This window comes from Megalobrama amblycephala, linkage group LG4 (assembly GCF_018812025.1).
Source record: "Megalobrama amblycephala isolate DHTTF-2021 linkage group LG4, ASM1881202v1, whole genome shotgun sequence".
NCBI lineage: Eukaryota > Metazoa > Chordata > Actinopteri > Cypriniformes > Xenocyprididae > Megalobrama > Megalobrama amblycephala.
Window position 1 is genome coordinate 9,838,975 of NC_063047.1, and position 24,841 is coordinate 9,863,815.

Here is a 24,841-nt window from a genome sequence, read left to right on the forward strand (position 1 = left end):
ATCAAAACAGATGTCCAAATTAATTTTGAATTAACTAACAAAACCTCCTTCATTCTGATAAAAGACATCCAAATAGCCTGATTAATAAAACACACAGAGAGGAGTAGTGAATCTCCTATAATGAATGTAAGTAAACAGCAGAACTTAAGTGCTGTTTTATATTCTGAGTGCACAAGTGAAAGTAACCTACAGTAAAAGTGAAAGAGATATGAATGCTTAGTGTGACAGTGTTCACAGGTAACACCAGGAAAGGCAAAGAAGATTAGTCTGAAGGATTACAAAAAAATCACATACAAATTTGTATATAACCATAACTTGACACAACTTGTGAGAGCTTATGGTTCTCTGGGCGTTTTTCAACTGAGACTGGAGATATTTCAACAGAAAAGGTAAAGCAACAAGCCATGGGTCTGTTCTCACACACACACACACACACACACACACACACACACACACTATGTTTAAAATGTGAACGAATGGAAAAGTCTTTAAAAGTAGAAATTCTTTTAACATTGTACAACATCTTAATGGGTCATAAACAGACAAATGATTTTGTTAATATAGTTTTATGATTAATTAAATGTCAGTGAATAATATTGAAATATGAAGTCATTTTTTTTGTAATGTGGTAATGTTGAGTTGTTAGATGAGATTTCTTTAACAGTTTCTTTGTCCCAATATTTAGGAGAGAACAATGGCATCTGCAAGCAGCAGTAAGGCTTAAAATTCTGTCATATGATATTATTTCATTAACAGACAAAATATAGCATTAATTCGATCATGTACACAAGTCCATGTGTTTCTTTCTTCCTTCACAGATGAGTTTCATCTTATTGTCCCTAATGACTCTCAGAATGCTGAGGTCAAACTGGGGTCTGATGTCACCATACCGTGTCATCTGTCACCTGAAATCAGTGCTGTTGACATGGAGATCAGATGGTTTAAGGAGACAGACTGTGCTTGTCTCTATAAGAACAAAGAGGTAATAAAAGGGAGGAGCTATGAGGGCAGAACAGGTCTGTCCACTGAAGAGCTTAACAAAGGAAATGTGTCCTTGAACTTCAGAGAGTTCAAAGAATCAGACATGGGGGTTTACTTGTGTCAGGTCATCAGTGAAGAAAGAACAGAAGAGATAACAATAGAAGTAAAAGGTGAGCATCCCATAACTTCTACAGCAGCACAATGTCCTCAACAGTCTCCTACCAGAAAGACATTAATCTAGAGGTGATCAGTCAACTGTTACACCAAACCCAGTCAAACACATGCTCATGCATCAAATTGTGTCTTGTTCCCTCAGAAAGGAAAGATTCTGATGGCCAACCTGTGAATCAGTCATCAAAGATTCAAGGTAGACAAGTTCATCTGATACTACATGAGGTAAGACATACGCTGTTGGACATTGTTGATATTTGAAATCAACCCAAACAAACCCTCCCCTCTCTTCATTGTTCTGCCTCCAAAACTCACACTCCAATCCTAACCACCCTGCTCCGAGTCAGTCTCGAACCCCGGCCTTTCCGCAGCTCCAGACAATCAAACCCAGTATTACTCACATGAGCGGGATCAAAGCAGCCTCCGCATCTGTTTTCAGGCCTTCCCTCTTAGCTCTCTCCAGCGCTGGAAAGCTTTTCTAATATAAACACGGTCCTAAAGCGCTTGCCCAGTCATAAACCTTCATTCCAGTGATATTCTTTTGAGCTTTTGTATTGTGTCCCATCTCTTGTTCTGCGGGATTTTTTTCTCTTTTTCAAATCTTCCTCTCGCTCATTCTCTCTCCTCGACCGCCATACGCCCCCTAATGCTGATTGGTTAGACGTTTGTTGTTGGTGTCGGCCCGACTAACTTCCAAACAGTGTTTTTGAAATTCTACTGATTCCACCTGTTTGTTGAGATGTACATTAACCATTAATATGTCATGTAATTGCTTTAATGCATTATTGTTGCCCTGACTTCGTTTTTTTTATTTTTTTATTGCTTTCTGGCTTTGATTTAAACATTTATGCACAAGGATGCTAAATCCTTATAAGAAGCTGTTTTGCTGCATAATAGATTTTTAATTTAATTCTTAGTGCCCAGTATTTACTAATCTAATTAGAATATGGATGCAAAAAGATATAAGACATGATTGTTATGCAGATGACCGTATTATAACACTATACCAAAAGCATTACTGAATCAGCTTGCCTCTAAATAACATCACCTCTATATGATCATTTTTTAAACAGAGAACTTTTTGCTGTATGAAACATAATGGGCCCTTAAAGGTGCTAAGAGGATGTTTTGTTTTATACATTTTTGCAATATTACTTGAAACTGTCTTTACTAAATGGCAAAAGACTGTTTATTAGGTGCACTGAAAGGAATAATATTAATATACATCATCTGTGCACGAGGTAGTGCCTTAAAAACATCAGCCAATCGTTTACGCGATCATCGCGTAACCAGTTGGCCCTCTGGCTTGTCAATCACTGCCGTGACGTTCCTTGTGAAAGACGTGCGCGGAATGGCTCTCTGGCTTGTCAATCACTGCCATGATGTTCCTTGTGAGAGACGTGCGCGGCTGTGCGCTCCAGTAACTTTCCACACTCTACAGGCGCTGCATGCAATGTTTTTGTCAGGAGACAGGAGTAACAATTGCAGATTATGAGTTACCTGTGGTGAGTCCGACATAATGAATCCACTAACACGACACAGCGAATGCCGGTGGTAAACACTCGTGTTCCAATACTCGTGCACGAGTTTTGGGAGGCGTTCCCTCGAAATGAGCTGTGAAGGAGGGGTTGTTCTTACGCATGCGCTCATTTCAAAAACTCACTAACAGTCTTTGGTTTCTCAGTCGACGAAAAGATCCTCTTTAGCACCTTTAAGACTCTTTTTCTTGACTTCCACAGTCAAGCAGAACATGGGGGGAGGATGAGAGAATGAAAATGGAGGAGTCTGCTTTAATGACAGGTGAGTGTTGTTAAAGTTCATGTTTGTGTGTTATAAATCAGGAGGGACACATTAGGGAGTGTTACAAGGTCTGACAGTGCTGCTCCACCACAGTTCCCTGAAAGACCAGCACAAGGAATTAAAAAGAAAATGTGGGTTTATAACATAGAACACCTCAGCACAGACTAGACAATGGTACCCGGAGTCTCATCCTCCACTCTGAAACATACACAAACCCTCAGGCAAGGAGTACAATTAAAGGATACGTTAATTTAAACATAACTCGACTAGGAGACCAAACGGAAAAGCTTTAGGAGAGGGAAACATCAAAAAAAAAAAAAAAATCCATAGCCAGTTAACTATAATTACACATATTTACTACACACAGGAAAGAAAAGGAAAATAAACAACATAAGTTTACCTCCCTGGCTAACCACAATACAGGAGAAAACATGGTACAAATAAACAGATACCCTTCACCCTACACGGTATCCGTACAATATTAACAATACACAGGGCAAATCAATCTCATGATTTATATGTAAAAAGGTTATTATACACAAATAAAGTGACACAAAGAAAGCTTCTGGACTGGGAGAAGAGAGCTTGCCAACTGAATTTCCACAAAGCTTAAAGGGTTAGTTCACCCAAAAATGAAAATAATATCATATATTACTCACCCTCATGTCGTTCTACACCCGTAAGACCTTCATTCATCTTCAGAACACAAATTAAGATATTTATAAGATATTATATAAGATATTAAGATATTGATTAAATCCGATGGCTCAGTGAGGCCTGCATTCAAAGCAATGACATTTCCTCTCTCAAGATCCATAAAGATACTAAAAACATATTTAAAACAGTTCATGTGAGTTCATTAGTTCTACCTTAATATTTAAAGCGACGAGAATACTTTTTGTGCGGCAAAAAACCCAAAATAACGCTTTTTCAAGAATATAGTGATGGGCCGATTTCAAAACACTGCTTCTGAGCTTTACGAATCGAATCAGTGACTCGGATCTCCTATCAACAGCTAAACTTCTGAAATCACGTGACTTTGGCGCTCCAATCATTAATTCAGTTTGCAAACCTCCAAAGCAGTTTTGAAATCGGCCCATCACTATATTGTTGAAAAGTCATCAATTTGGGGTTATTTTGGTGCACAAAAAGTTTTCTTGTCGCTTTATAATATTAAGGTAGAACCACTGAACTCACATGAACTGTTTTAAATATGTTTTTAGTACCTTTATGGATCTTGAGAGAGGAAGTGTCATTGCTGTGAATGCAGGCCTCACTGAGCCATCGGATATCTTATATTTGTGTTCTGAAGATGAACAAAGGCCTTACGGGTGTAGAATGACATGAGGGTGAGCAATAAATGATATTATTTTCATTTTTGGGTGAACTAACCCTTTAAATCTGCTCAGCCAGTTTTTCCACCATTCCGCCTCATGATGTAGTTCATGGCACTAAGCAATGCCAAGAGAAACATGAGGAAGAGGAAAACATAACCATGTGCACAACACAGAGCTAAAACAGCATCACATACATTTAATAATAAGTTACGTAACAGAGAGACATTCAATTCCATCTGGTAAATAAATGTAGACATCATTATGTCATTTCCCTTTTCAGAGTTTGAAGTGAATTATGTGAAGGTACTTCACCAAACGATATTCAAGGTTTTCAAAAATCAAGGGAAAAAACTGGAACAAACTGAACTACAGTTAAAGGAATCAAAGACTGACTTGGAAAGAGTCTTACAACAACTAGAAACAATCACAGAAAAATTCTGTCTCCTAGAAAATAAAAAAGACCTTGATATGAAAGAATCACAGATGCAACAAATAGAAAAACAACTGCTACAAATAACCAAATACACTGAAGAGAAACAGAATCAGTTTGAGGAGAAAGACACACAACTGGAGAATATGAGCAAACAGATAAGCGAAAAAGAGAAACTGCTGGAGAGCACAATTAAAGAGATGGAAACCAGTAAACAACAACTAGAGACATTGAGACAGGAGCAAATGAGACAGCAGGAATTGTTGGAGAAGAAAGAACAGTTGAGGATTTCAGGTAAGAAATTTAGTCAATGATAGTAAGCCTTTGTATATTTTAAAATCTCATCAAGCACATACATGTTAATAGTTGTTTGTTAAGGAAGTAACTTGCTTGATCTAACATCTTGGTTTTATATTTATTCTTCCTTTAGAGTTGAATGAAAAATCCAAATGTCTTGAGGAAACAAAATCTCTTCTAGAAGAAAGAGAAGGAAAGATTAAAGATCTGGAGAAAGAGAAAGACAGACTTAATGAAGAACTTCAAGACAAGGACAAACGTCTTAAGGACATTAATGCTAAACTGATACAAACAGTCAGAGAGGTTGAAAAGAAACAGAATCAGCTTCAGGGGAAACACACACAACTGGAGAATATGCACAAAATGTTGAGTGAGAAAATGAGACGCCCAGAGATCAAAGAGCTGGAAGCCAGTCAACCAGATGAACAGGAAACTAAAAACAAACTGGAGAAATAACAGCTGAAGTGTTCAAGCCAGATTTTTTAAAATAATGTATGGTAGCAGCTTCTTTTTAAAGACATGCATTTAGGGTAATGTTTTTAACAATCTGTGTCTATGAATATAAACAAAACAGAAAAGCATAAAACTATTTAAAACAAGAGATTTTTCCTATGAATTTTCAGACCAAATTTAAACGAACAACTCGACAATGAGCGTACAAATCCAGTAGAAAGCCATTGTATTTACAGAGACAACTTTTCTTTCTTTTTTTACTGTATATTGCATTAAGAGATACTCTTCAAAACTTAAGATTTTAATAATTTAATCAGATTTTTATATAATTTGGTTGACAAATAATGTACGCAGTTATAATGTATACATACAGTATAAATGGCAATGTGTTCATATAGGCTAGGTAGGCTATTTCATTTGTGGGTTGTGTTACTTCATACTTCTACTATCTGCTACTGTGCCTATAATGGTAAATGTGTGTGTCTCCCACATCTATAAATGATCTATAAATGACATTCATATAGATCAGTGGCATCTCCTTTTATTTAACTGTGTAAAAGGGTCATGTGACATTCCTCAAGTCGCTGGTGGTGTAAATGGGGTTTGCAGTTTACTTAGCTAGTTAATAATCCATCGTTTTTAGGCTGAACCCGATGAAAATTAACAACTAAGTATTTCAGAACTATTGGCCTATATGAATCAATTGTGGATCTTGCACAGTTTAAATATATCGTTTGACATGATCTTTTATTTTTAAATCATTGAGTGATATGCTAATATGTATAGACTTTGTTAAAAATATGTAGGCTATTAAATGCATGAGATTGTGCTGGAGACAATCTAATAGAAACACCCAGGATAATTGATATTAATTATTGATATAAACACCAAAAGCTACGTGTCGGTTTGCTGGAGTGTGTGGGAGGTGTTTAACCGCAGTTAAGTGAAAGTATTTTTACTCAGAAATCAGACCAGTGTAACGGGTTGTTCTGGTTCAGTTAGGCACTGCACTTCAGCTGAGGCAGAAGATTTGAAGAAAGGTAAACTAAAGTTCATGCTAACATAGGGGAGAGCAGGGACAAAAGTACCATTTTTCACAAAAATGTAATTTTAAAAGATAATGTTTTAGACAGCGATATATTTTTGCTGTGGTCAGTAACTCACAAGTGTGGTCTATCAATACCAAGTGGAATTTTGTACGAATGTAGAACGGCTTCAGTATAATTTCCCTTTGAACGTAAGTTGCACATTGTTACTTTCGACCCCGTCAGGTGGGACGAAAGTAACACACAGGTGGGTCAAAAGTAACACAACAGATTGTTTTGTGCTAATCTTGTTTTTATTAAATATACCTGACCATGACCTTGTTAATAAGTAACTGAAAACATATTTTGTCCTTTATCTTTGCAAAAAAAAAATATTAAATTACATTTTCATTTTAAATTTAGAATTTCAGTTTCATCAAATGTTTCAAAAGTAATCCGACAGTACAAACTTGAATTGTTTAGAATATTTTTTGGGGGCAATGTCAATTTATTTTATAAAACATTTTTTCAACATTTTGAACAATATGAAAATTAAATTAAATTAGTATAATATAAATTGTCATCATAATGTAGCAGTAGTCAAGTTTCCAATCCAGCTGTTTTTATGCAAAAATTCAAAATATGCATAAAAACATCTGAATAGAAACACTGCAAATTCATAGTTGGGTGTGGTAAAGATAAGGTATGGCTAAAAACTAAATGTGACTAAGGTAGGCTAAATGTAAACAGATTGAGTGAATAAATGGAGACATACAGAAATCAGCAACAGATATGTCCAGAAACACCCTCTCATAAACATCTGGCTGAATCAGACCTCTGTCTGTCTTTCTGACCCTCACTCTTGGCATATTCTGCTAGTATAATACAACATAAACATGTTTTAATAAATGCTGCAACGCAAAGAAAGCCACCACATTAGCAGCGGGACAAAAGAAACTCTTGTTGTCACTGGAGCGGGATGAAAGTTTCGTCTCGATTTAAACCCGATTTACTTTCATACTGAAAAATACTGACAAGTCAAACTTCAGGATGTGTTACAGGACTAAATAACCTGTAGATTGATCATTAATGTGACACATGAAACGAGAATCACAACCCAACCTGGGCTGCCTAACTGGGGCCCAGACGATTTTGTCCACAGTTTCCATGGAGGCCCCACATGGATTAGCCCAGATGAAATGAACACTGCTCAGTGTGCACACTACAGGTTGTTAAATGTAACACAGAAACATGCTGGAGTTAATGAGATAATTAGGTGATAACGAGCAGAATCACCGAAGGACAGAAGAACTACAAGAACTACAACTTCAGCCACAGCCTTCAATGAAATCAACTGAAGAAAAAAGACATTAAATCTCTCAAGATCTGATTAAACATCTCCACAAACAGCATTACCAGCTTCACTTATTATTTATCACTTATTGTTACTGAGAATTACCAGAGGTTTAGATGTTGATGATTTGTTGAAAATGTTTGGATTGATGTCACCGTGATCGAGGTCAGTGCTTAATTCAGTTAGGCAGTTTGACTCTTGACTGTTTTAGTGTTAGCGTTTCTTTGGCTACTATAGCTGTTTGTTATAGCAAGAAAAATACGAATCAATGTGGTCAGCTGCTATATGTCAAGAGTGTAATTGTCATTTAGTGGCTTAATTCACTGATCTAATGACTGAGCTTTTTATGAGCAAAATGTGAATTTTGTGCTGGGTCTCTTCTAGAGTTACAATACAACCATTTTAATCGGAAAATTTGAAAAACACATTGTTCTCTAAGCACTTCAAACCTCCTGCAAGATTCACTTAAACACAGACATCAAGAATAAGCGTATGAATCTCAACAATGGTGACATGCTTCATGCTGCAATGCATTTTGGGAGCCATGGATGAGTTTTGTATGAGGCACCCAGAATGCATTGCAGCACAAAGCATGTCACCATTGTTGAGATTCATACGCTGATTCTTGATGTCTATGTGTGAGTAAATCTTGCCGGACGTTTAGGGTACATATTATTTTGATCCAATTTACTCAACTATTTAGTTAATCTAGAAAAGATACAGCACAAGGTCATAACACTTTTTTCATAAAGCTCAGTCATTAGATCAGTGAATAAAGCCGCTACATGACAACAGTTGTATTCTTATCATCAAACTGTTGACAGCAGCTAAATACACTTTCTCTTGCCATAACAAACAGCTAGAGCAGCCAGAGTAAAAGCATTAGTAAAGTCAAGTCAAACTGCCTAACTGAAGTAAGCGCTGACCTCGATCATGGTAACATACATTTTCAACAAATCATCAATATCTAAACCTCTGGTAATTCTCAATAACAACTTTTGTAGATATATGTCAGAAATAAAGTCAGTCTGGTTAGTAATAAGTGAAGCTGATAATGCTGTTTGTGGAGATGTTTAATCAGATCTTGAGTGATTTAATGTCTTTTATCTTCAGTAGATTTCATTGAAGGCTGTGGCTGAAGTAATAGTTCTTGTTGTTCCTCTGTCCTTCAGTGATTCTGCTCGTTATCACCTAATTATCTCATTAACTCCAGCATGTTTCTGTGTTACATTTAACAACCTGTAGTGTGCACACTGAGCAGAGTTCATTTCCTACATGGAAAACGTGGACAAAATCGGCTGGGCCCCAGTTAGGCAGCCCAGGTGACACCCATCTGGGCCCCACACATCTGTGCTGGCTGGGAACTTGTAATTAGAAAAAAAAAGTATTGCTTCAGCAATTTATTTACCGTACTCGAAAACTGTTTTCCTGACCTAACCGCGGGAAACGATGACCAAATCACATGATATTTGGCAGCTCAGTCAAGGGTTGCGTGCTGAATGTGCTGTCATAACTTGAAATGCAAATGTAGTCGGGGCTCTGAAAAAATCGCTTTGTTACTTTTGTCCCGGTTCTCCCCTACATGCTAACCATGCACAAAATGTCACTTAACAACCGAAATCTACAAGGTAAAATTTACTGTAATTTATTTTCACTGTTGATACTGGCACTGTCAGACTGACCAAATTTGATTAACTGAAAAAGTGTCTATCTGCTGATCGGGTGATGATCCAATCCAATTTTCTTTGAAAAACCGCCACAAATGTAAACATGGGATTTCCAAATTCAGCTATGGCCTATTGCACTAAAACAACTTATACCCTGTCCAAATACCCACACTTGTGATCTTGGCCACTTGAGAGCGCGTACACGCGACAGGCCTAAAGGCCAGTATACTTCAAACGAAATCGAACAATGAACTGATGTGATGTGTACTGTAAAGCTGCTTGATTTTAAGCTATTGAATAAAGTGCTATATATGAAGACGTGACATAACTGGAGTGCTATTTTGCAGAGCTCGTGCTAACATTCCCATGTTGTTATGATTAGACGCTTTTCTTAAGGCCCCGGTATATGAAATCTAACTGATGTGACGTCATTTCGAACAAAATCAGGCCAAAACGAAGTTCGAAGTGCCTCATTTCGGAGGCACGCATCTGACTGTTTCTATAGAAACCAGTGCTTCTAACGGCCGCTGCAGTGACACGATGACTTTACCAGTCAGCGATTAGCTCTTATTTTGAAGGCGGGACTTATTCCGCCATATTGCACGTTACACTTTCTCCCATAGACATTATAATATGTCTATGCTTTCTCCCATTCAAAACAATACAAGTGACATGTCTTGTGTTATTCTATAGTCTTTGGTACTACCATTGGTCATTGAAGATAACGTAACAGGAGGTGTGCGCTGAGGCTCCGCCTCAGAGGTGGAGATTCCAGGGGTCAGAAAGTAAAAGTCCTGCCATATTTTTATTCCACCCACTGAAGCATTAATGAGATAAATAAGTGATTAATTGAGTGATGATTGAGCATTATTGAAGACACCTGATGATAACAAGCAGAATCACCAAAGGAGAAAATCAAAATTTTTAAGTTACCATCATCGAGGTCAGGGTTTTTTTTAGTTGAGCTCTTGACCCTTGCCTTTCTAGTATTAGATTTTGTTTGGGGAGTTTTAACTGAATTAAAACCAACCAGACAAGCAAAGTTAAAAGATGATCAGGTGTTGGTTATGTTTTTTCAAAATCATTATTTGATCTGAATCACTGAGCTCATTTAGAGCCCAATCTCTGAGTTAGTTTTACATTATTGATTACAGCAGCACTGTGATTCTGCAGAAGATCAGCTTATACAATACAGAATTTTTTATTTTTTTTTCTTAAATATTTTAGGCACACACAAACATCAAGTATCAGCCTGTGAATCTCAACAACGGTGACAAGCAACATATTCTGATCAACAGATCAACTCTGAACATTAGAAAACAAGCTACTAAAAAGTCACAGAAAAACAGCAAAATTTTAATAGTGAGAATAAATGAAATTACTAAGACAATTAAGCTCATAATTTATTCATGCAGCAATGCATGATGGGAGCCATGGATGAATTTTGATTGGTGGCTCCCAGAATGCACTGCAACATGCTTTATGATGGCCACCACTGTTGAGATTCACAGGATGATTCTTGATGTCTGTGTGTTTAAATGAGCTCTGCTTTTTTTTTTTTTTTTTTAAATCAGAACTCTTAAAAAAAAAAAAAATTGTATTGTAAAAGCTGATCTTGTGCTGTAGAATCACAGTTTTGCTGTAATCAATAATGTAAATCTAACTCAGAGATTGGGCTCTAAATGAGTTCAGTGATTCAGATCAAATAATGTTTATGTAAAAACATAACCAATAACATCTGATCATCTTTTAACTTTGCTTGTCTGTTTGGTTTTAATGCAGTTAAAACTGCCCAAACAAAATCTAATATTAAAAAGTCAAGGATCAAGAGCTCAACTAAAACAAACCCTGACCTCGATGATGGTAACTTAAAAATTGTGATTTTCTCCTTTAGTGATTCTGCTTGTTATCATCAGGTGTCTTCAATAATGCTCAATCATCACTCAATTAATCACTTATTTATCTCATTAATGCTTCAGTGGGTGGAATAAAAAATATGGCAGGACTTTTACTTTCTGACCCTTGGAATCTCCACCTCTGCTGGTGCAGCAGCAGAAACAATGTCAACCTCAGAGGTGTGGAAATACTTCAAAATTAATGATGACAACCCACACATTGCGAACTGCATGCTTTCAATCACAATTCGTTATCGATTAGTGAAGGTAGGAAAGGCGGAATCACGCTGAATGACACAGACCAGAAGCACTCTCTCTCTCTCTCTTTATTGCGCGTGATCCCAGTTCTCTCAGACAGCGTGCGATCAGTTCTCCTTGCGCCTGAATGGTCAAATGCACACATAGTTGTCAAAATGTGTGGAGTATCTCACATAAATACAGTTATTGGACACTGTGAAATTTAAGTTTGTGACATGCACATAAAAATTATTACTTTTTTCATTAGAGTAATAATAAAGAAGCTGTCCTACATTCATTAGTCTCACTGTGTTGTGCTTGGAAAACTGCAACATAAAAAAAGAGAGAGAGTGAAATTAATAATGTATAGACATCAGTATCGGTATCGGCGAGTACTAGAAAAAAAGTATCGTACTCGTACTCGGTCCCTAAAAAATGGTATCGGTGCATCCCTAAATGCATCATGTATTTTAAGATCATTATGTCTGTAGAGTGATCCATTAAAACATACAATATTTCAATTCAGACCTAGTGGAGTGATACTACTTTTACTCCAGCTGGGTCTGATCTATATTGTTTACTGCAAACATCATCTTAAATTTATTAAATATTAATTTACTATTAATAAATGTGTAAAGTTTCATAAAATGGAAATACTCAATAAAGTAGGCGAACTACGTTACCTCAGACGGTTGAATGGTTGAATGGTTGAACAACTGGTAAAATAAAACATGTATAAGACAATACAACATAGGCTACTGTGGGAGCCATACAATTTACTAAAAAAGTATTTTCACCCCATAATGGCGGCCGTCCATCTAGTGGCTGTTGCCCAAAAAGTATCAGAGTGTCGCCTCTTTGGTTATACTCTTTGATATTAGTGTGCCATTTGGAATTCAGCCAAAAATGCCCAAATGCAGTGCCCTAAGCGTATCCCATCATACATTATGTTCGGGAACTCGCATGCCCCGAAATCGCGAGATGTCAAGGAAAACATAAGACTGTAAGTTAAATTAATTATATATTACATATAATTTGGTAGTAAAATATTTATGTGTTGCATATTATATGGATGCAAAGATGAGTAAGTAGGCTATGTGTAATTTGTACATCATTTGCAACTGCTTTTTATCACTTAAAGAAGCACCACAATTTTAAAATTGTGTCTTCTGTTAGTTACATAGCGACCACTGAACAGACATTTAGAAGTGTATTTTAAAATGCAAAGTACTGAAAATAATAATAAAAAAAAAAAAGCTCTGTAAATGCTTGCATTTTTTTTTTCAAAACTAGGCTATAAGTGTGTCCCATCGGGTAATCAAGTTCTACACACACTTGCAGTCTTCACGCCCACTTGAACGCTTGAGGCAAATATAGGAAATACGTTATGCAAGCAGACAAGTGATCAAGTGCAAAGACCGCAAGAGTGGGTATTTGGACAGGGCAGTACAGCCCCCCCCAGCCGCTGCCAGATCACGTGACCGGACCCCATCAAACTTCCTATCACCAGCATCTGTCGAAAGTTTGGCTGTTAAAGAAAAAACAACAAAATTACAGTGTGAAGTCTTAGGGCCGGAAATTTTAATTGTTCAGTCTGTGTAACAGTGAAAGATGCCTTTAAGAATTAAAATAAAGGGTATGCACGTGACATCACTGTCGGCCGGAGTGACTGCAGTTACGCCCACTGAGTGTCAAAAAGACTGAGTGGCAGCTTTTCAACGTGAATGCTGCGAAAAACACACAAAACTCATCCAAAACGGGAAAGAGCTTTGCAATTGATTATACAAATAGATTTGACAAAAAATCTGAGGTATATTTTTACAATCTGCTGAAAGATAAAGAAAAGCAAAGCAAATGGATCGCTGCAATTCACAGAAACAACTGGAATCCAGGCAGTGAAACATGGATTTGCAGTTATCATTTGGTCAATATGTTGAATTTTGGGGGAAAAATCATACCCTATAAATTGTATTGTATTGTTATATATTGTATTGACAACTCATCAATTAAATATTTACTATGTTATATTCTGCATAATTGGGTGTTTTGAAACAAACACTGACAAAAACTATAAGTATTAGGACTGAATGATATTACATTGATATAATTAATCACCCGGATTTAGACTATAAATCTATAAAACGTTCAAATTTGCTTTAAGTGTTTCCCTGGCATCCAAATCAGGCACACATAAATGTCTGGAAACACGATTCCTGGCTGCATGTCAATATCCATGGATTACTGGATCTTTGGAACGTTGTAGCAGGAACACTATCGAGTCCAACCTTTAGTTTAATCGTATTAATCGTTAATCGTAATTGTTTTACTCACGTTTTCGCAGTTTCCCCTATTGAATCCAGTCATGCAGCAGGCTCCTTTGCCACTCATTCTGGCTGAGGGGGCGTGTTCCGGGTGGGAAAGTGACGTCAATGCATACCCTCCATGCATAATAATGTACAATGAAGTTGAAACTGCTATGCCCATATCAATTTGCACATGTTTGAAATCGGGGCTTTGCACCTCTGACATTAGGGATAATCATCCCCAACATGGCACTTAAAGCTTAAAGCTCATTCTGTGTCACTTTGTGTCTTAAGTTCCTGTTAAGGAGACAAAATGGAAGCTAAAAGCAACAGTAAGTTCTGTTAAAAATCTATTTTATTTCAATTACCTTCATAATCAAAAATACCATTAATATGTTATAAAAATAATAATCATTTATGCAAGTCTACATTTTTTCTCTTTTTTTCCCAACACAGATGAGTTTCAGATAGTTCTTTCTGAAGAAACTAAATCGGATACCATTCTGTGCCACCTGTCTCATAACATCAGTGCTGTTGCCATGGAGATCAGGTGGTTTAAGGAGACAGATTGTGTTTGTTTCTATAAGAACAAACGGTTGATAGAGGGGATAAGATATGAGGACAGAGTGAGTCTATCCATTGATGAGCCGGAGAGAGGAAATGTATCTTTACAACTAAAGGAATTAGATGTTGGTAATTACCTGTGTCAGGTCATCAGTGGAGACAGAACAGAGGAGATAACAATACACACATGTGAGTGTTTCATATAACCCCATTCTACATCAGCTCTAATCACCTGTCAGAATGAACTAAAATCTAGAGGTTTGCTAAGCGTTGGTTTGTCACTGATCTCTCATCAGTTTGTGATCAGTAAACTGTTGAAATGAGAAATGAGACCTATTGATGAAATGTATTTTTAAGATTGTCCTATCAATGTGCCAAAAATTAATTAAAATTAAAGCTGCAAGCAGCATTTACTGGGGTTCAAGCATTTAAGGCCTTTAAGCACATAAAAAGATATTATATTTTATTTAGCAAGCATGTAAATACTTAGATCATAGATGGAAAAGACCATTTACAGCCAATAGAGGCAATTTAGTGAGGAAAAATTTGGTTTTTAAAGGTTTTTTGACAGTTATAGCACCACCTATTGCCCGATCTACAACACTTTTTTGGGTGTCCTGTCCTCAGAGTGTGCCCCTATATGTGTGTTAATTTTGGTGAAAATATCTCATTTCGTTTTGAAGTTATAGATACTTTTATATATGAGAGCATAAAATATGACCCAAGAACGTCTTTGATTGGATTTTTTGCCACTTCCTATCAAAATTTTGACATTTGGGCTTTCACATTTAGTTAATCAGCTTAGGTTTCGTGTTTCCTACGGTGGTTTCGTCTCGATCGGACTAACAGTTTCGAAGATATTCGCAAAAGTTTTTTTAAGCGCTGAATCACAACGTTGCACCAACCATAAGCCGAAATCTGACAAGTCTAGTATCGTTGGATCCAGCAAAGTTTCAGTAGTCTAAGCATGTGACTTCCATGAAAATGAGTCGACCACACCCAAAGTTATACACTTTTTCATCCAAAACCATTAAAAACATATGTTTTTAAAGCTTTTCAACAGTTATAGTGCCACCTATGGTCCGATCTCCATAAAAATTGGCATGCTTCTTTAGAGTCATATGCTGCATGTGCTCACCTATTTTCGTGAAGTTCTGAGTTTTTGTTTAGGCTTTATAGACTTTTGGATATATTTAGCCAAGCTCACTTTCTAAATCACCCTGTTACAGCGACCCAAAAGGTAAAGTTCAACTTTTTTTGATGGCAGCCATGTTTTGGACCAAGACACTGCATGCCAAATTTCAAGTAGATCAGACTCACAGTTGCATGGTTACAGCTGTTTTCATGTTTTTTTTTTTAAGTTATAACGCCAGCTAGTGTCCAATCGACGCCATTTTTTTATTATGACCACAGATTGAGCCCGTACACACATGAACCGGGTTTGGTGCAAATATCTCATTTAGTTCTCGAGTTATAGCTATTTTAGTAAAAGTGGCTCCGCCCACATCGTACATTTTGGCGCCACTTAGCGACCGTGAATCAAAATTTCAAGTTTTTTTGATAATTATTGATATTCAGACGCCAGAGAACATTTCTGCACTGATTTGGTTCCGATCGGGCAAAAAAACCTAGGACTAGTTCGCAAAAGTAGGTTTTTCAAAAAAAACAAAATACACGAAAATTTCGTTCTTTTGACTGCTGTAGCGCCCCCGTCAGGCCGATCGGGGTGAGCCTTGGTGATCTAGTAGGCAGCATGAGTACTACCAGCCCTCAAAGTTTCAAGTCTCTACGACTTGCGGTTTGGTTTGCCCGATCACTTTTAGGGGAGAATGCTGATCCTTGGAAAATTACAATAGGGTTTCAGTCCTAAGCGCTTGAACCCCTATCAAACCATCTGACATTAGCCTTATAAGATATTGAGTGCTAAATTTCAATCCCTCAATTTCCTGATTATCAGTATTTTCTCTATCTCTGAATTTAACTGGTTAAACTTTTCAACATATTTTTCTGATCACTCTATTATTTTAAATGTTTTGATGTGATTTCACTGTTACTCATATTTTCCCAGCCGCATTCAAGACTGATGAAGATGGAACTGAAATATTCTGGTCCAAAAAGGTAATAGAAAAATATACATTTTACTTTAAATACAGTATTTTTTTATTTATTACAGTATTTTTATACAGTAAATACAGATATGTTTCTAATATTTATGAAACAAATGTAAATAAATGAAAGTATATTTTTGTAGTTCACTTAGCTCCAATAAGATTTATATAAATATATTTGTTTTTAATTTATATAATAATTTTAATTTAATTTGCCATTGCAAAAAATAATCTGCATTTTTTAATACAAAACCTCAAAAGGTCCACACCTTCATTCAGTGAAGATCTCTCTAATCTGGTTTCATTGATTATAATCATCCAGAGTGCTTTAACTAGAAGGTTGTTGTTGTTCAATTTTGTCTTCTACTGTCAAAAACATTTGCAGTCACAGCTTGCCACTAGGGCAGTACCCTTAAAGGGCAACTTTGTACCTTATCTACACCTAAAAGGTGCTTCGTAGTAGAGTGGTATAATGTTACTACAATGAGTAAATAAGGTACAAAGTATACCTTTAAGGGTATTGTCCCAGTGACACGCTATTGTACCACTGAAGGTAACATCTTTGAACATTTTATTTCTGAGAGTGTTGGATCATCAAACCTAGTGGAATTTGATTGCTCACTTATATAGATTATATTCTCACTATAGTCAACAATACTACTCAACAGTACTTATATCGTCAACCTGAACGGTCATATGAGTATTTCACAAAAGTCTGTATTTCATATAAGGTTGTTGGACAATGTTCTTCTCTTCAACAGATTGACAAAAATTGGACTGATAAAGAGAGAATAGAAATGGCAAATTGTTTCATCGGCAGGTAAGATCTGTTAGGACTCTCTTTTTTTGTGTGTGTCAATGATCAGGACAAACACAAGGAACTCAGTGGACTCCATCTAAAAAAGAAAAAAACACACACAAAGCTTAAAGTAAATGAAGTTTGAACACAGGACACTTGATTTATTCAATATAAAATAAATCAAATGTGGTTATCTTGTATATATGAATGTTTATTAAGGATATAATATGCTTGATTTTTTTTTATCGGGAATTGAGTGTATAGTTTTCCACAGTCTAGAAAAAAGAGATGCGCTGAAAGAAGAACAGATGAGTGAACATGAGGACAATGGTGGGTGTTTATGGTATATCACATTTATAGTTTCTCAGGATATGAATAAATCATTTTTGTGTATTTCAAAGTTAAATCTTTGACATGCATATCCACAAGACAGTGGATGGAGCAGGTCAGCCATGATCAAGGTTTCAGTAACTGCAGGACATATGGAATTATATAAAACTGATCTGTGATTACTTTTAATTTAACTGATCTTCTTCTAGACAGGGATTCAGGTTAGATTTATCTAGAGCATTCATTTGTTGAAGGCAATTTGGCACTTTTCTTCAAAGACTGAAAGAAAGGAGGAGGTTTAAATTAGGATGTTTTTGAAATGAGGGCTGTGCATTCAGAGTAGATAACAAACAATGTTGCAATGTACCACACATTCTAGAATGTATTTACCATATCTGCTAGAAACATCCTGTCATTTAATGAGCAATCGTTAGAGTAAATGATAGAAGGACAATGTTATAAATGTCTTCAGTCTTAGTACTTGTTGCCACATGTTAACATAGACACAGATTAGCTAGTTATCATGGGAAAGAGAAAGAACAGGAACTGTAATGCTGTAATGTGTTATAATATAAGGTTAAAAGGCTGATACAGTATACATTTGGGTGAAAATGTGGATTTGTATATGTGAAGTCAGAATTGACATGAACTGCATATCCATAACACAGGGTTGCCAACTCTCACGCATCTGGCGTGACACTCACGCTTTCAGCATCAATCTCACGCTCTCACGCACATGCAAGAAATGTCACGCCAAAATCCATTTTTCTCCCCTCTCAATCTGTTACTTTCTGTTGATGACTAGACCACATTGTATTAATGACAGAAGTATTACCACATTGTATTAATGACAGATTAGGCTGAAGCTCCTGCCACTGGAAGAAGCGGTCGCCGCCCATTTGTGGCCGCGCACCCATCAAAGCCGCGCAGAACGTGGCTTTGATGGGTGCCACACCACCAACGCGGCCACACCATGGCCGTTATTTTCTCGAGAAAATGAGTTTTCTCATAGCGTTTGCAACGCAAAACTCGTCCCCTTATCTCTCAGGGAACCGAGGTTACGTAAGTAACCGAGTACGTTATATACGTTTTGTTATATAACAACCGATATGACAACTTTAGCACATTTATCAGCTATACATTCATTCAGTGTTTTCCATTAATGACCCTCTGCTGCCGCCGCCACCGTTTCATAATGAACTGAAAATTTAAAACATACTACGTTTGCCAACGAACTAAAATCGAAACTGTGATATGGCTTTGTGCCTTTAACAGCAAAAGACAGTGATTAAGTATATATACAGTCTGTCTGTGCTGCGTGATTTAAAGAGAAGTGAGCGCATTTGCGCACGCGATCAGCTGATGATCAAAATAAAAGCTCAAAGATATATCTTTTAAAAAGAAATGAGTAAAAAAGTATTGTAAAAAAAAAAAAAAAAAAAAAAAATGTTTGAACCCTTTTTAATGTCCAGGTACAAGTCAATGCTGTTTCTTTGTTCAATTTGCACACTGTACATGGGTTGAAGCTCTTCATTTTGAGTTTCCAGAGTGCACCAGATTGATGCATTTAACCTTAAAATGTACAAAATTTTCTTCCGGGGGGGGGGGCATGCCCCCGAACCCCCTAGCGGAAGTACATCCAACAAAGTTTTACAAATGACAGTGTCAAATAATGTACATTTTCTGAACAAGAATACGACAACAAAAGCTCCTTTCATGTCAGTAAAGCTATTAATAGAAAATTTAAATGTCTTTGGACAAATATAGATTTGGGCTAAGCCCCGAATGTTTACAATGTCTGGCTCCGCCCCTGTCAGGTAACAAAACTGACAAAAAATAAAATAAATTATTTCACCCCAATGTTACTAAGTAAACATGGACTGACATTGATTTTTAAAATTAGGGTTACCAAACATTTTCTCCGTGCACACGCGCAAACTGAAATTTTTTACAAAGTCTCACTCCAGCCAAAGTCCCAAAGTTGGCAACCCTGATAACATGCAATTTTCTTCTCTCTCTTTTTTATATATGCTATTACATTTTCCAGATGTCAAAGTGTGCATATTACAGTCTGGGAAAACAAATAATGCAGATAAGGAATTTACTGACATGCTGAAAAGCAGAATTCAGAATCTGAGGGAAGTTGCTACAGTGGAAGAGAGTAGCATTATTTTGGTTTTCTGTCTCGCTGTTTCCCAAACTGGGACTGTTATTAAAGAAGCACTTAAAAGATTCAGTGGCAAGACAGGTTGTTATATATTGTCACTCTATTTTAAGTAATAAATAATGTTTTAAATATTCAGAATATTCTGGAGACATTACTTTTTTTATGGTGAGGACATTAGACAAATTTGTCAATTTCCTAAACAGACTCTAAGCTGGCTGTTCTAGTGGTGCTTCATCACACGTTTGACCCAGAGAAAATTGTACCACACAGTAAATTTTGCAGTGTTAAATGAACTCTATAAGAGTCAAATTTAACACTCGGCCCGAGTGTATTTGGTCCCACTCAGAATTGGTGATAAATTGACTCTCGTCATAGTGTTACATTTTCAGAGTTAAATTAACTCTATTTTGAGTAAAAATGTAACACTGCTCAACACTTGATAGTGTTACTAGAGTTTAACACTAGGGGAAAATTAACTCTTTTTGGTGTTACTAGAGTTTAACACTAGCGGAAAATTAACTCAGATTAGTGTTAATATTTCACTTATGTAGAGTTTATTTACATTTGTAATAGTGAAAAATTCTCAAATTTCAAAACCCAATTGGTGTTTTCAAAACAGAAAAGAAAACAAGTTCAACGACATCACATTTAAAACATTTATTTAAACGTTGTCAGGCTCAAAAGACATACACGTATATGCACAAAAATACATCACATCTGCATGAAATGACAATACATCACTGTATGCAGTACAGAATCTGTTGAACCACCTAGCTAAGCAGCCTTGCTCTAACCTCAGCAATACAAGGACTTCACTTTGCCAGCATCTTTGTTGTACACTTTCATTCTGACAACAAGAGTGTACATCTTGTGTAGAATAGTGTTATAAATGGTGCCCAAAACAAAGTGTGCCTTAAAATTAGTTCACCAAAAAATAAATTCTCTCCTTAACTTACCCTCATGTCATTCTAAACCTGTAAGGCTTTTGTTCATTTTCAGAACACAAATGAAGATATTTTTTGATGAAATCTGGGAGACTTCTGTCACTTCATTGACAGCCTACACAACTACCACTTTCAAGGTGCAGAAAGGCAGTAAAGACATCATTAAAGTTACCCATGTGACTCTGTTGATTTAACTTCAGTTTTATGAAGCAACGCAAAACCGGACTTGCGTACATGAGAGCACCACGACGCATGAGTGATTTGCTGAAATGAAAGCAGTCGTTGTGTGAATGCGTGTATAAAGTTGAGGTTAAACCAACAGAGTAACATGGATTACTTTAATGTCTCATTACTACCTGTCGGGGCCTTGAATGTGCTAGTTGTGTAAACTGTCAACAGAGGGACAGAAAACTTTCAGATTTCATTAAAATATCTTCATTGTTGTTTCAAAGATGAACGAAGGTCTTACGGGTTTGGAACGGCATGAGGGAGAGTTAATGACAGAATTCTCATTTTTAGGTGAATTAAACCCATTAAACATTAAACATAATCCCATTAAAACATTTCATCAAAAGGAAACAAAAGAAGAGGCTGACTTGCATGGAATGACATGTTGATCAAGAATGAAGAACTGGTGAACTGAATTCTCCGTTTCAACAGCCAGGTGATAGGACTGAGCACTTCCAGCGATGTCTTGAAGATGCTCCTCAATGCTTGTTTCACTCTGAGAACAGGACTAATGTTAAATAAAGAAAACTACAAGAAAATAATAATAAAAATAGTAATAAATAAAAACAAACCTTCTAGAAGACAAGATAATCCCCACTTGAGATGTAGACGCCTTTTCTGGCCTTGACAAGACAATCCTTTTCCTGATGAACAACAAAAGCATTTTAAGATCAACACTGCTTGAATATTGCTATATGAAGTTAATCCTTAGTCACATTTAAAGGGTTAGTTCACCCCCAAAATGAAAATTCTCACCCTCATGTCGTTCCAAACCCATAAGACTTTTGTTCTTGTTTGGAACTGATATTTTTGATGACAGAATGCCGTCAGATTTCCTTCCATAGACTGCCTTTCCAACTGACACTTTGACGCTTCAAAAAGTTCATAAAGACATTGGAAAACTAATCCATATGAATTGGGGTTTAGATCAAATTGTCTGAAGAGACTTGATCGCTTATAATGAACAGATTTAATTTAGGTTTTTACTCACATGTAAACATTGATCAGCGAACATAAGCAGAAGCTCAACCGAACCTTAATAACACACAAAACCAAACCTCATCCGGAAGCTCAAACGCTGGTTATGCAGCACGTAACCAGCACAGTCCTTGTGCGTTATTCAGTTTCGGTTGAGCTTCTGCTTATGTTTGCTGATCAATGTTTACATGCGAGTAAAAACAAAAATTAAACCCGTTCATCATAACAAGCGACCGATTCTCATCAGAAAATTTGGACTAAACCGCTCAATTCATATGGATTAGTTTTACAATCTCTTTATGAACTTTTTAAAGCATCAAAGTGTCAGTTGCAAAGACTGTCAATGGAAAGAAATCTGACAGCATTCTGTCATCAAAAAGATTTTTCTGTCATCAAGAAAATTTGTGATCTGAAGATGAACAAGTCTTAGAACGACATGAGGGTGAGTAATTAATGACAGAACTTTTCATTTTGGTTGAACAAGGAGTATCATTTGAAGGTACAAAATGAAATGAGAATTTCATTGTGTCATCTTTCATGGCAGTTTTATTGCCATGGTGTTGCATTAAAGGGTTACTTTAATGCAACACCATGGCAATAAAACTGCCATGAAAGATGACACAATGAAATTCTCATTTCATTTTGTACCTTCAAATGATACTCCTTGTTCTTTAGCAATGCCTCTCTGTATAGTTTTGATTCTCCATGTCAAGTATCTGGTGGCACGCTCACCAACATAGCAATGCTCCTTAGAAAGACAAAAGCACAGAAGAAAAAAAAGAAAAGAAAAGAAAAGAAAAGAAAAGAAAAAAAAAAAAAAAAAAAAAAAAACTTAAATCCAAGAGCAAAATACACCATTTAAAACTTAAAAAGTGTGATACTTACGTGGGGGTGGGGTCCACTGAGATACAGGAACACCACAATTACTCTGGGATATTTCTCATTCACATTCCTTGGTTGTGATGTACTGCAAAATAAAAAAATAAAAAATGTGTATGTGTATATATATATATATATATATATATATATATATATATATATATATATATATATATATATATATATTTATACATATTCTTCTAAATGTTTAATCAAAGATCAAATTAATGTTGGATTTTTAAATTGATTTATTAGTTTCAACAGTAAGTTTTTTTTTCTTTCCCCCTCAAATGCATAAGTAATAACGTGTTGCCCACCTTTTTTAGCTTCATCATCGAGCCTCTTTCGTGTACTTGAAACCCGTTCTTCAATAATGAGTGTGTCCTGTGAGTCAGTGGAGTCAAAGGATGAAGACAGGGACTTGTTTGAGTGCACAGGAGAAGCTTGTTAATTAAAACAAAAAAAAAGAGAACAAAATACGTTAGTTCAGCAATATGTGCTATGCCAATAACAGTCACTGCTAACAAAGAGTGAATTTCAATATGCGTTACTTGTATCAACCGCCGCTCTGCTCAAGTCAACTGATTGTTTATGTCTAACAATAATATAAAATAGTCGTTCGTGCTACCGTAATCATCGCAGAAGGTTAAAGTGACGAGAAACAAAAAAGCGGGTATTTTTAAATACCCATCGCCTTCTTCGTTGCGCAGTGTTGGGCCATGTTAACGCTATCCCACAGCGCCATCTAACTTACGTGGCTTCAATAAAAATACTATGGTGGCATTTGACAAATCGAATTTAGAATTAACTTCATCGTTACGTTTACATTATAAAATGTTGAAAACACCAGCCACAGCCCTACCTGCAAGATTTCGACCATCCAAACACATAAAAATGTGTCAACTTACACCCTATTGTGACGTTAGATAATTAAACGTTAAAAAAAAACTATAAACACATTAAACGGATACACCTAACTACAGCTGAAAATCAAATTAAGTAAGATTACTGACATAATCTAAACTTTATTACCACATTGTGACGAAAAAACACATTTCTCCAACATAGGCCTAGTGACTTGCAGCGAAGTTATTCAGTATTTCCGAGTTTAAACCAAGTTAAACCAGATCAGAAAACTACAACTGCATTATTATCAGCACAATTGTTAACATCAAATATTAAACTTACGTTTTAATAAGTTAATTAAAAGAACTTACCTTTTAGTGCGAGGCAAAAGAAAATGGCGACGAGAGAACTTCCGCTCAGGTCTTCAGAGTTGGCTTAAGGGGCGGAGCTTAACAGAGTAAATTTAACGAAGCAGAATTCAACTCTGATTATTTTCACCAACACTAGGGGGTATTTTTCACTATTTGTTGTTAAATTAACTCCTTAAGAGTAAATGCAGATTAACACTGTTTGATTAACACTGTTGATTTTACTGTGCAGACAGCAGCAAATGTGTTACCAGGACAGACATACTCACAGTGGATTGTCTGTTCTATGAGGATGAAGGATTACTGAAGTGTCAGAAGAATTCAGATGCATTTGACAAAGTTGTGCATTGGTTAATAGAACAGGTATTTAACAATATGATCCAAAATATGAAAACTACCATAAAATGTATAATTTGAAAAACATGTCACTCGTAAACTCATGTTGTAATCATTCTTTTACAGGGATTGTATATAAAGTGTGCAAATAAAAGTAGTCTGATTATAATAAACCTTTTATGTGATGTGGATGAATAAAGAAACAGTCTACTCTATAGAAATCATGTTATGTACTGATGAATTATATGCTTCTGCATTTCTCCTCTAATATTTGCCTGAAACCTAAGAGATATAAAGCATTATTATATAAATAATTAGGGTGTAACTATTAAATGGGTGTTTTA

The 24,841-nt window shown here is 36.2% G+C and overlaps 1 protein-coding gene and 1 long non-coding RNA gene across 7 annotated transcripts; one reads left to right on the top strand and one right to left on the bottom strand.

The window, feature by feature from the left end:
* Nucleotides 1-212: 212 nt before the first annotated feature.
* Nucleotides 213-24,494, top strand: LOC125266554 (putative leucine-rich repeat-containing protein DDB_G0290503). Its single transcript, XM_048187325.1, has 13 exons — nucleotides 213-389; nucleotides 686-713; nucleotides 819-1,151; nucleotides 1,298-1,377; nucleotides 2,892-2,952; nucleotides 4,570-5,013; nucleotides 5,150-6,509; nucleotides 14,245-14,282; nucleotides 14,407-14,703; nucleotides 16,583-16,632; nucleotides 17,384-17,442; nucleotides 17,696-17,751; nucleotides 24,394-24,494. The coding sequence occupies exons 2-7, from the start codon at nucleotides 695-697 to the stop codon at nucleotides 5,470-5,472; spliced, it is 1,260 nt and encodes a 419-aa protein (XP_048043282.1). The 5' UTR covers nucleotides 213-389; nucleotides 686-694; the 3' UTR covers nucleotides 5,473-6,509; nucleotides 14,245-14,282; nucleotides 14,407-14,703; nucleotides 16,583-16,632; nucleotides 17,384-17,442; nucleotides 17,696-17,751; nucleotides 24,394-24,494.
* Nucleotides 20,561-24,567, bottom strand: LOC125266556. 6 transcript variants are annotated; one of them, XR_007184509.1, is made up of 6 exons: nucleotides 24,431-24,567; nucleotides 24,165-24,241; nucleotides 23,265-23,390; nucleotides 22,954-23,035; nucleotides 21,663-21,734; nucleotides 20,561-21,586 (listed from the first exon to the last, which is right to left on the bottom strand). It is a non-coding gene; the product is annotated as an uncharacterized LOC125266556 (long non-coding RNA). The 6 variants fall into 6 exon arrangements; XR_007184507.1 differs by having other exon boundaries at nucleotides 24,165-24,484; XR_007184511.1 differs by lacking the exons at nucleotides 24,165-24,241; nucleotides 24,431-24,567 and adding an exon at nucleotides 23,810-24,150.
* Nucleotides 24,568-24,841: the final 274 nt, after the last annotated feature.